Source organism: Malania oleifera, chromosome 12, assembly GCF_029873635.1.
Source record: "Malania oleifera isolate guangnan ecotype guangnan chromosome 12, ASM2987363v1, whole genome shotgun sequence".
Taxonomy (NCBI): Eukaryota; Viridiplantae; Streptophyta; class Magnoliopsida; order Santalales; family Ximeniaceae; genus Malania; species Malania oleifera.
Window position 1 is genome coordinate 56,683,701 of NC_080428.1, and position 12,362 is coordinate 56,696,062.

Below are 12,362 nucleotides of genomic sequence, written 5' to 3' on the forward strand. Positions count from 1 at the left end.
TCATTAATCTTTTCTAATAATACCAGACTTGTCCCCAACGGTTATATTTCGTGGCGTGTCTGTTTATACCCCTTCATTTGGGATTATTAGCAAGAGATTAGTATATTTTATTAGGAAAAATTCTTTGAAAACCCAAAAACCTATAATACTCATTTTTTAGCCTCCTACACTTGTACTTATCTTCTCATATTGATTAAACTCTTTGTAAGTTGATTGAGTGTCTATTGCTACAGGTTTTTCCTATTTGTATTTAATTGATTCGATTTTCACGAGAGCTAAACCAAAAAACTCTTAGGGGGGCTTTGTTCATAAGCCTATCCTAAGAAGACTCACCTAAGCTTCTGAGTATTGCATTTGTGTTGCAATTTCTTAAAAAGCTTGTATTTGTCTTTGGGTTGCAAAATCATTTTCAAAACATACTCAAATATCTTGTGTTTCATATTTGATATACTTGTGAGAAGACATTTGTGTTTGTGATATTAATATTTGTGCAAAAATTTATTCATTCACATATTATTTGCTGAATCCAAAAATTACTCATCTTTTGCAAACCAAGCATATACATTATCTTATCTACGTGACTGAGATATCATACTGATTAATATACATGAGACTTGTTTGACATCTTTGTGTGAACACCTTGGCTAAATATCTTGTGATACAAAGATTGCTTGATTGATACTCTCACGCACTCATTACACTAATAGTTAGTATATATATATATATATCTGAGAGTTGAAATACTAGACCACACTGAGCTTACATATTAAATCGTCTTGTGGTGTATGTGACTGAATGTATTTGGGTACATATTTGTTTTACACGAAAGCACAATCACTGTACCATTTCATTGATTGAGTGAATCTGTTGTATTTCTAGGCACGAGCCTAAAGAGGGAGACTAGCCCTACAATAGTCCTGGATTGGCTTAGACCAAGTTAGGAAAGTTAGGTGCGTCATCCTGTTAAGGCATGTAGGTTGAGGTCAGCCCCGCTAATTGACCTGGTTAAGGTTAAGGTTAGCCCTGTGGTAATTGACTTGGTTGTAACCGGTGTCGCTCCATCCTTAAGTGAGCTATTAGTGGAATCCTTGGGCTTGCGAGCTAGAGGTGGGGACGTAGGCACAATAGGTCGAACCCCGATAATATATCGTATGTCTGTTTATATTTTTGCACTTTATATTTACCACACGTGTATGTTATTATGTTAATGATGCGCTTGATTTAAATTTCAGTGTACTATATTTATCGACGTATTTGGAATTGCATAGAAAGATGCTAGGTTGTAATATTCTACTAATAACTAGTTCAACCTAGGAGAAAATTTTAAAATTCCAATTCACCCTCCCTTTTGGGAATACACCAATTCTAAGGCAACAATTAATCATACGAGAGCCTTAGGGGCACGTATTTGCGTGGAAGTCAACCTGATGATGGAGCCAGTTAAGGGATTTCCTCTTGTTTTATCTCCGAAACAATGCATTTGGAAATAGGCCAAATATGAAAAGATGAGTTTTTTATGCTCTAAATGTTGTCGACAAGGACATATCTCGATTGTTTGCAGGGCAGAAGAGAAGCGAAGGGATGAGGGAAAATATAAAGAAAAGAAGATATGAAAACCAAAGACGAATGATGGTGTAATGGAAACCAGTACCGATGTGGATAAAGGGGCAAAAAGGGTGGAGTAAGAAGCATGACCCAGTAATGTGCCGGTGACGAAGATGACCAAGGATAGCTGCCTTTTATTACTGAAAAGTCCTACAACATAAGAAAAATGGGATTATGCAATTCAAAAATTTGATGTACCGCAGAGAGGCGTGGAAAATAATATGAATGAAGGTTTAATAGAAAGTGATGAAGAGAAGCGTGAGGAAGTTGGGTGTGATGATGATGATTGAGTTTCATATGGTAAACCTATGTCTCAAGAGAAAGTGGACCATGTAGACAGTATTAAACAAACTAAAGGTGGGAACCATGGTTTGCATTAGGGGGAATTGGCTTTGGGTTATTCGTCGGAGAGGGAGGAAGGTGAATTTCAGTGTTGAAGGGCAAAGAAAAAATGTATGACTCTGATACAGGGCAGGGATGGACTTCCGAAAACACCAAAATTGGAAAGGAAAAATCTGTGAAGAAATCTCGAAGGGTTCACAATACACCGCATAAATAAAATTTATGACTGATACAATTTCTTTTTTGAGAATATTTGAGGGTTGGGCAAGTCTAGAGGCAGGTTAAAGATGATGATCAGTAAGTTTAACGTTCGTTTGTTTGCTATTTCAAAACCTTTCGCGGCTCACTACAAAAATACTGGTTTTTAGTGATGAAAGTATTAGTGATGGTTTTAAAACCGTCACTAAAAGTTGGGATTAGTGACAGTTTTTATTAACCGTCACTAATCGTGTAAGTATTAGTGATGATTTAGCAGCCATCACTAATACGACACTATTAGTGACAGTTTTAAAACCGTCACTAATACTTTTGTCACTAAAAATAGCGCTGTAAACAATTTTCATGTGAAATATTTTTCAAGAAAATATTACTGACGATTCTAGGGTATTAGTGACGGATTAAATTCGTCACTAAAAGTCTCTTATTAGTGACGACTAACAAATTGTCACTACTAATGTTTATGAATATATATATATATAAAATTTAGTTAAGGCTATTAGTGACGGATTGGGAGATCCGTCGCTAATAACAAGATATTAATGACGATTTTAAAACCGTCACTAATAATTTTTTATTTAAAAAATATAAAAAAAATTTAGTTAAGAGTATTAGTGACAGTTTGGGAGAACCGTCACTAATAATGGGGTATTAGTGACGGTTTGAAATCGTCACTACTAGTGTTTTTATTTAAAAAATATTAAAAAAAAAATAGTTAAGAGTTCTAGTGATGGTTTGGGAGAACCGTCACTAATAATGGGGTATTAGTGACGGTTTTGAAACCATCACTAATAGTTTTTTATTTAAAAAATATTTTAAAAGAATTTAGTTAAGAGTATTAGTGATGGTTTGAGAGAACCGTCACTAATAATGGGGTATTATTGATGGTTTGAAATCATTACTACTGGTGTTTTTATTTAACAAATTTAGAAAAAAGTTAGTTAAGAGTATTAGTGACGGTTTGGGAGAACCATCACTAATAGTTTTTTATTTTAAAAATATAAAAAAAAAATTAGTTAAGAGTATTAGTGACGGTTTGGGAGAACCGTCACTAATAATGGGATATTAGTGACGGTTTTGAAACCGTCACTGATGCTCAAAATCTTAAATTCCCACACTTTCCCCAAATTTCATTATGCTCTTCCAGATTCCTCCCTCCTACGATCTCTTTTTCTTCTCAAATTTCTTCCGCTCTCTCCCTCGCCCATAGGCCACTCACCTGCGCCCTCCGCTTCTCTCTCGGTGGTAGCTCCGCCACCAGCTCGGAGGTCCTTCCTCTTTCCACCTCCACACCAACAAGGGGTTTAGGGTTCAGACCTCGCCCCTCCCTCTCAATGTTCTCTGCTTGCGCGATTACGATGGTAACCATGACGTAACAATATTTTCTGATGCCCCCCTACCGTTTATGTTCTTCCTCTCACGCTGAGCCATTGCTACGCTCGATCATCGCACGACTGATGATACCCTCTCCAATCGCCACCGTCCATTGATTGGACTTTCCATGACGACCCTCATCTCGATCCGCCACGTCATCTCGGCCGACGGTAACCACCATGCTATGTACTCTCCGGCGAAGGAGAAGGCTGCCAATAGAGGCACTTATTTATGCCGGTCACCTCTTCTCCTTCGCCGATTCTGTCAAATGGTTACTGCATCCAAATCGAAGCTTTTTCTGGGTATGTGTGCTCTCTACGTTCTCGTTCTACTCACTTCCAAAATCAGTTCCTTTATGGGTTGGAACCCCCCCGATCCTTCCTCTGTCTCTTCTTCTAGGTAAATGTTTTACTTTTATTTTGTTTATGTTTTTAATTTAAGCTTAAATTTTGTTTGATTTTATGTTTGATTTTTTGTGGGTCTTGTAAATTTATGTATTGGGTGTTTTGGGTCGTTTGCAGTGCTTTCATAGTGTTTTACTTTAATGAATATCAATATTTTGCACATATTTATGAAGAAAGGGTCTTCAATTATCCCCTCTTTCCTTGATTATCTGTACTATTAATTTCCTGTCATGCCTGGTTCTTTGGGGACAAATTGTTTTCTTAGACTAAGTAGGCTCCCTTTAAATTAAGGATTTTGATAGAAGAAAGGGAAGGAGAGAAAAAAAAAATAATATTTTTTACTTATTTACTAGAATAGCATGTTCGTAACTTGAAAAATATTAGGAAAAGGAAAAATAAATATTAAGGAATCTATATTTACATTTAAAGAAAAAAAAAAGAATATATATATATATATATATATATTCAATTTGTAAATAAAATTTTGATTTTATAAATTAGTAATATTTGATCATTTAAAAAAAATTGTAATATTAAAATAAATTTTTATTTTAAATAGAATTTAATGGATAAGAAAAAAATAAGGGAATTCTTGATCCAAAAAAATTAATTTTTCTTATTTTTCATATCTTTTTTTTTTTTTAAAAAAAATTCTTGATCCAAATAAAAAAAAATTAAAACATTTTTTAGTTTCAAAAGCGACCTTAATACTGGCTAGATACCAATCTTCTCATAGGCCATACTTTATCAAAAACACTATAAAATTATTCTTAATAATAATAACGAATATAGCACAGTAATATTTTTTATGTGATACAAAAATATTATTATTTAATATATATTTCTATGATATTAATGTAGCTAAATTATTATGACAAAGACATGCAACATGGATGCAAAAAGACAACGAAAAAGAAAAGAGAAAAAAGGAAAAGAACCGCATAGAACATTGAAGCAATGCATCCTTCGCTTTTTGTTTTTTGCTCTAATTTTTAAAAATTTACATAAAACTTTTAAATTTAAATTTTTATGTAAAATTTTACACTAAGTGTTAAAAAAAAATTCAAAAAAGGCAACATTTTAACAATTTTTTAAAGACTGAAGTCTTAGGCTTACTAGTTAATGATTAGAATTATAAATTTTTGAATTAGTTTATCTATCTATTAATTACTTTATATTATGGTATAGACAACCAATTAAATCGAATTGTGGGTATTTTTTATTTTTTTAGCTGTTGATTAATTATTCACTTAATTCAAAATTTTCAAAAATCTTTTATAATCTAAAAATTTTGTGCTCAAACATTGCAAGGTAGACATTTGTTTTGGGCTTAATTAAGGTGCATTGGGCTGATCTCAGTGAGTCTTTTACCAATTACCATCGTCAAAAGTTCAAAACTCATGACCCCAAACTTCACTTTTTTTATTTTCTCCCACAATTAAACAGGTGAAAATCGACGTATTGAGGAGGAAGAACGTGTTGCTCTTCATCTCCACGCTGGACATCACCGACGAAGAGATTCAGCTGCTCCGCCCGGTCCATGATGAGCTGAAGAAGCAAAGCCAGTACAAGATCGTGTGGGTGCCGATCGTCGACCAGTGGACGGACGAGCTCCGAATGAAATTCGAGATGGTGCGGGGGAAGATGCCGTGGTACGCTGTCAAGCACTTCTCCCTCGTCGCCGGCGTCAGGTACATCAAGGAGGAGTGGCACTTCAAGACCAAGCCCATCATCGTGGTGGTCAACCCCCAAGGTAAGGTGGAGTGCTCCGATGCCACCCACATGATTCGAGTTTGGGGCATGAAGGCCTTCCCCTTCACCGTCGCCATGGAAGCCATCCTCGCCGGCGGAAGGGACTGGCTCGCCTATATTGGCAGCCACATTCACCCTTCCATTCCAAACTTGGTAATTTCTTCACTTTGTTTTATTTTCACCACACTGTTTTTAATATTTTAAAATTAATTAAACTTATTTTACATTTGATATGATTTAAATTTGTGTGAATAAATTAAATGAAAGTTTTGAAATTCATGTTACCTAATACGGCTTTAATTTTTGAAGTATATGTTTTATTTTAAACCCGTTTGCTATTTTTTGTCTCACATGATAAAATTTGCTATAGGAGCTTGAAATTTCTTAATTTCTGAATACACTTGATTTCTTTATATTCTAATTTAATTTAAGGATATCAAATATTTCATGTATAAATTTAATTAAATGTGATGTTAGAAACGTTATGAACATGGGATGTTTGAAATTTTAATAGTTTTGGCAAAAGTTGGGAAGATGAGCAGAATGTCATAAAATTATTTTTCAAAATTAAAACATGAAAAAATTAATTAAACATTAATTAACATGAGTCTCAGCAAAGAATACTATTTCGTTTTTTCGTCTTGTGTTTTTGCTGCAGATTCTGGTTGTCTTTTTGGAAGTGCTGTTTTTACAGCTTGTTTTGGTTTAGTAACAAATTTGAGGTTGGAAATTTACTTGATTATTACTCTTCAGATCAAAGAGAAGAAGTTCATCTTTTTCTACGGCGGCACTGACTCCGACTGGATCACCCAGTTCACCGCAAAAGCAAATGCCCTCGCTGCCGACACCCTCATCAAGGAACAGAAGATTTCCATCGAGCTCGTCCAGGTGGGGAAGGGTGGGAAGGGAGACAACTCCACCATTCTGAAGCGCTTCTGGGACGGCATAGAGAGCTTGTTCCTGACCAAGGTGGTCGGAAAGCCCGACGACGTGACCCGGGAGGTGCAGAAGCTGCTGACCTACAAGAGCGAGAGTGGGTGGGCGGTGTTCAGCAAGGGCTCCGAGGTGATGTTCAGCGGCCACAGCACGACGGTGCTCAAGGCCCTGGAGGAGTTTGAGAAATGGAAGGTGTTCATCAAGGAGAAGGGGTTCGAGGTTTCGTTCAAGGGGCACCATGAGAAGGTGGTGCGGACCATGCACCGGTGTAGCCGCTTGGACGTGAGGGCGGCGCTGGGAGAAGTGCCGGAGGTGGTGCAGTGACCAGATTGCCCGAGAAAAATGGAGATGGTCATCAGCTATAAGTGCTGCCATGTCGATGGTGCCATTAATGGTCTGCACTGAGAAATATATATGTTGTCCCCTAAGCTAGTCCTTTATTGTTTTGGTTCTGCTGCTGTGTTGGTGAAGGTTTCGGTTGATGTGTTTGTGCTTTGGGGTTGTGGTAGCGTGTTTAGTTAGAGTAAGGATGGAGGGTCTGTTTTATGCAGTAACTAGGTGTGTGTTTGGTTGTGTGTGAAGGTTTAGTCTTCCTTTGTATGGAAATGTCTGACAACGCCTCTATTGACTTCGGCAGTGCATGTTGTTATAGCCGAAGCATTAAATAATAATGAATCGAATCATCCGTCAGTGATAAATATTATAGTAATATATGATGGTTTGATTTATTCTGTTAACTCATTGGATTGATATTTTAAAAGTCACATATTCTATAGAAATGCATATGTAATTTGAAGGTTGTCTTCTACACTTTGTCTTAATCCATCTAATGTCAGGGGGCGAATCCTTGACCATTATTATGAGACAATGTTATATAAGGAAGGTAGCAAGAACAAAAATGAGATTGTATGCTTGGAGCGGAAAATTATAAGAGTGAAGAAATTTTCTTTAAAAAAAAAAAAAAAAGAGCTTAAGACCATTATATGATTATGGTTAGACTAAACTATGTTATTTGCGAAAACCAATAGATTATATGCTTGGGCTTGTTTTTATTTTAAACCAATTTGGGCTGAGGCCCAATGTTAACTTTTTTGGTCCACAAGTCAAACGGATTAGGTCGGCTAGGTTTGGTGGATTGGGTAAATGAGTGGATCAGGTCAGAAGATTGGATCCAAATAATGGATCGGATCCGGGTTGCTAGGTTGGATCCGGGTTAAAGAGTCTGAGTTAAGGAGTCCGGGTTTTCGAGTTCAAAAACAATTTGAAACAAATAATGAAGTTTAGGGTCTTCAAAAATTTGTATGGCTTTAAATCAAACACAAAAGTGGAAGCTAACCTTAGTCTTTAGCTCCTCCGATCTTCAAGCTTTATGTTAGTTTTTCTTTTGATTCTATTTGCAACCCTGAATCTCAAATTATGACCCTTAGAACCTCCAAAATCTATGAATTCAGCAGCTCAATTTATCCAGTAATTTCCTCAAACTTTCAATTAGAACTTGCTCTAATTTTCTCACTAAAACTACTTGAATGACCTCTTCAAACTAATTCTCTATGTGAATGTATCATTGTGCGAATCTCTCTAGGTGTCCTCACACTTTCAAAAGTCTCTATTTATAGGACTTGAGGAGTGATTTGCATTTAATTTGATCAACCAATCAAATTCAAATTAATCAATCAAACTTAAAACTAATTTACTAATTTAAGTTGATTATTCAACTTTAATTTGTTCAATCAACATTAAGAAGCTAATCAATTTTAAATTCTAATTTCCTTACTCAATTTTTATTGTGCGTGTGTGTAGGTGACAACATGAAGAATTGAAGATCCTTTCGCCTCATTTTTATTTTTCCTTTGCTGTTAAATTTTTTCATTTTTCAATGTTGTCGCGACATCCTAGGACCGCGTGTGCCCCTGGGTGGCGAAATAAAAAATAAGGTTCAAATTTTCGGGAAAAACATAGGAATGGAGTCGCCACTAACCTTTTAGTGTGGTTAAAACACTTAATTACTACCCCGTTAAGGGTAGAATAGGTCTTCGTTACCAAAGCTGGGATCGGAAGTTTGGTTTCAGAGGGGAAGTTACGAGCACCCCTTACATGTCAGTTCTTATGAACGGTACCTAATTAATTATGAAATTATCCTTAAGTAAATTTAAAAAGTCTTTAAAATTACTCTCTTTTAGTGAATTTTTGAAATTCATATAAAAATATATATACTATATATTCCCTCAGAACTGGGGTACATGAAGCCCGAAAGCTCATACCCTTCTCTTTGAAATCATAGGGATGTACACACACAAAAATAAATAATTCTAAAATATTAAAATAAACACCATAATACATAATAATAAATACACACCATAGCAAGCAACACCACACATATTAAAATACTAAAAATACCCTAATAAGTAAAATTAAATATAAACACAATAATAGTTCCATGATATATACCATATATACTAAGAATACCATAATAAGTTATATATACTAATATTACTAAAGATACCTTAATAAAGATAAACCAATAAAATACTAAAATAACATAATAAGGATAAACTATCAATAAACTAAAGTACTAAAATACCATAATAATAAACTAATAATAATACTAATAATAGTAATAAACATACTAAACAAATAATAATAAACATAATAATAAATTAATAATAAAGATAAATTAATACAATACTAAAATACCATAATAATATAATAATAATTATAAACTAAAATACCACCATAAAAATGAAATAAACATATAATAATAAAGATAACCTTAATAAACTACTCACAAAGATAAACGTCATAATATATAAACATAATAATAAAACTATAAATACAACAATATATAAGATGAACACAGGAACAATATAAACATCTTCATAACCAAACATAGTACAAAAACATCACATAATGTTGAGAATACAACAATAAAACAAAAAAAAAAAAAATCATGTTGGCAAAAATATAAAACACGTATGATATAGACAAAATAAGAGCAAGAGCAACCGGCATGATATAAAGGATTAAATATACGAGAAAAAAATATAATGAATATAATACAAAAATACACAAACCTAAAATAAAAAATAGGTACATAAAATTTAAAAATACATAAAAAAGAAAATAATATAAAGGATCATGAGTGGATGTGTGAATCTGTGGGGTGTGTGTGTGTGTGTGTGTACATGCATGTGTGTGATTGCATGCAACAGATGATGTGTGCGTGTGTGTGTGTTTGCTGTGTGCATGTGTGTGAGAGTTATGTAGGGAACTTACCTGGATGCTGCCAGAGGTGAGTCGCCGGAGATGGGTGGTTGGTGGCTGGCCGTGGACATGATGGCTGCTGGGTAGGGAGTTGGTGTGGCTGGATCTACGGGGAGCGGCGGCGGCACTTGCTGCTGCTACGTGTGACTAACGGAGCTGTAGCCGTGAGGATGGAAGGTGACGGCAGGTGAAGCTATGCGTGGCTGGAGGCTGGAATCTGGTGGAACCATCCAGTGGCCGTGAGGTGTGCTTCGGGTCCTACTGGTGCTTGTGGTTTGCAGGTGCAGCGGAGCAGAGAGCAGCAACAGTGGCTATTGTCGCCGCGAGTGGCCAAGAGGGAGAGAAAACAAAAGGGAGAGAGGTTGAGGGAGGAAGAGAGAGACAGGGAGAGAAGAGAGAGTGAGAGGGGAAGAGTTAGATGGGAAAGGAAGAGGAAATCACCCCCTAAGGCTTGCTGTGAGTAGGGGTGAGCAAATGGTCGATTCGGCCAAATTCAGGTAATTAACCGAATTAATCGAAAAATTCAGTTAAATAGTACTATTAACCGAACCAACCGAACTGATGGATGGCACCGAACCTACCTGACCGAATTGCCAATTCGGGTAATTCAGTTAACCAATTTTAACTGAAATTATTTAGGATTAATTGCTGGAAACAGAATACAATTATAGATTTTTTTTTTAACCAAATCCAGCTTAATTGCTTCTTGTTATCCTTTTATTTCCTCGAACAAAATGCTTGATCCAAATAATTGAAGTTTGCAAGATCTACACAGGCAATAAAAAGAAGAATGGTACTCTATCCACAACATAAAACATTCTTACCTTAAAAACTTTTCATGCTTACTATGTCATCAACAGTCGATTGACCTAAAGAAACACACATGGCTTTGTTTATTGAAGGAAAAAACTAAAATAAAACAATATACTTACCTATTGCATTCATATTCATAACTTAGCAAGTGTCAATCATATGCAAAAAGCTCAAAAAGATGTGGTTCTGGGTTTCATTTATTAAAAATGCATGCAATGAGCACACTTTGGTCATCCCAATGAAATTTAATCAATGCGTTTGTTGTGAATAGCATTTTAAAGAATAAATTTGCAGCACTTTTTCTTGCCAAAAGAAAATAAAATTACAATACAACATTTTTCCACAAAATCAAATGGAAGCAGACACTTGATAATGTTTCAATGGAATATGTTCTCATTGAACTTTCAAGATTTAAAATTTTCAAGCACTAAATAATGCATTCCAAAAAAACTAACCAAGAACGAGGATAAATTTTCTCTAGATTTCACCTAATTTTCATGACTCTAAGATGGTGTTTGGGAGCCTCCATTAAATATTTTGAAGCTGAATTTAGTAAATTTGAAAGAAAGTCAATACAATTTTATTTTACATTTTGTTCAAATCCACATAAATTCAATTTTAATGCTTGAAACTCATATACACCCAATCATAGAGTAATTGAATTTCAATTGGGTGCTTGAACAACCCTATATCAGTAAACAAATTTGACCTTGATACAAACAGTTCAATAGCTTAGTAATGAACTTAAGAAAGTTAAATTCAACGCATTCATCTCCATTCCACTTTGTAAACGTCAAAACTTTGTCGTCTCCAACATCAGGAAATACCAAAATGTTAACTCAAAGCATCATGCCTCCTTCCCAACCGCAGTATGAAGGAAAATCAAACATCAAATATGAAAATTTTAGCCAAGAACGAAAAATTATGAAGCAGTGTGAAAATTTCTACCAAAAATTAAAAATGGAGCAGCAAAAATGTCGATAAATGTGAACCCAAAAAATGTAGATAAATATAATAACAAAAGTGGAAGAAGAAGAAGAAGAGGAGGAGGAGAAGGAGAGGAAGAGTTACTGGGTTTGCACAGCAAGCTGGTGGCCACCGGAGCAAGAAGAATGGAATACAAACGCAGCGACTGGTTGGGATTTTAGTCTGAGAACGAAGTGAGCTATAAGAGACGAGAGTGAGTCCCCTCCGGCCTTTTTCCCCCCAAGGCCCAAGCCCAACTGCCCGAGCCCTATTCCCTAACAAATAAAATTTAAATTCATAATTTATATTTAAAATGTAATTAATTAATAAATCGGTTAATCGGTTAACCGAATTATTTTTTACTATTAACCGAAGCGAAACCGATTAACCGAATTTTTGTAAAATCCCAACTGAATAGACAGAACTGGGTTTTTTACACGAGCTGAACCGGCCAATTTCGGCCGGTTAATTTGGTTTTCCCCGAGTTATGCTCACCCCTAGTCATGAGAAGGAGAGAGACGGAGATAAGAGAGGTTAGGGATTTTTTTTTTCTTTTATCTGTGTCTCCACCTCCTTCCCCACTGTCCATTAGTATGAGCCCCCTTTTATAAACTTTTTTCTAAACCTTAATAATAACAATAAAGTAATAATAATAATAGTATTAATAATAATAATAAAGGAATAATAATAATA

At 35.2% G+C, this 12,362-nt stretch overlaps 1 protein-coding gene across 1 annotated transcript in view; it reads left to right on the top strand.

Moving 5' to 3' along the window:
- LOC131143936 (protein SIEVE ELEMENT OCCLUSION B-like) overlaps nucleotides 1-7,366 on the top strand; it is a 166,367-nt gene extending 159,001 nt beyond the window's left edge. The window contains exons 6-7 of the mRNA XM_058092291.1: nucleotides 5,388-5,846; nucleotides 6,447-7,366. Of these exons, the coding sequence (XP_057948274.1) occupies nucleotides 5,388-5,846; nucleotides 6,447-6,953 (966 nt within the window). The 3' untranslated portion in view covers nucleotides 6,954-7,366. The remainder of the gene's footprint in view (nucleotides 1-5,387; nucleotides 5,847-6,446) is intronic.
- The last annotated feature ends 4,996 nt before the right edge of the window (nucleotides 7,367-12,362 follow it).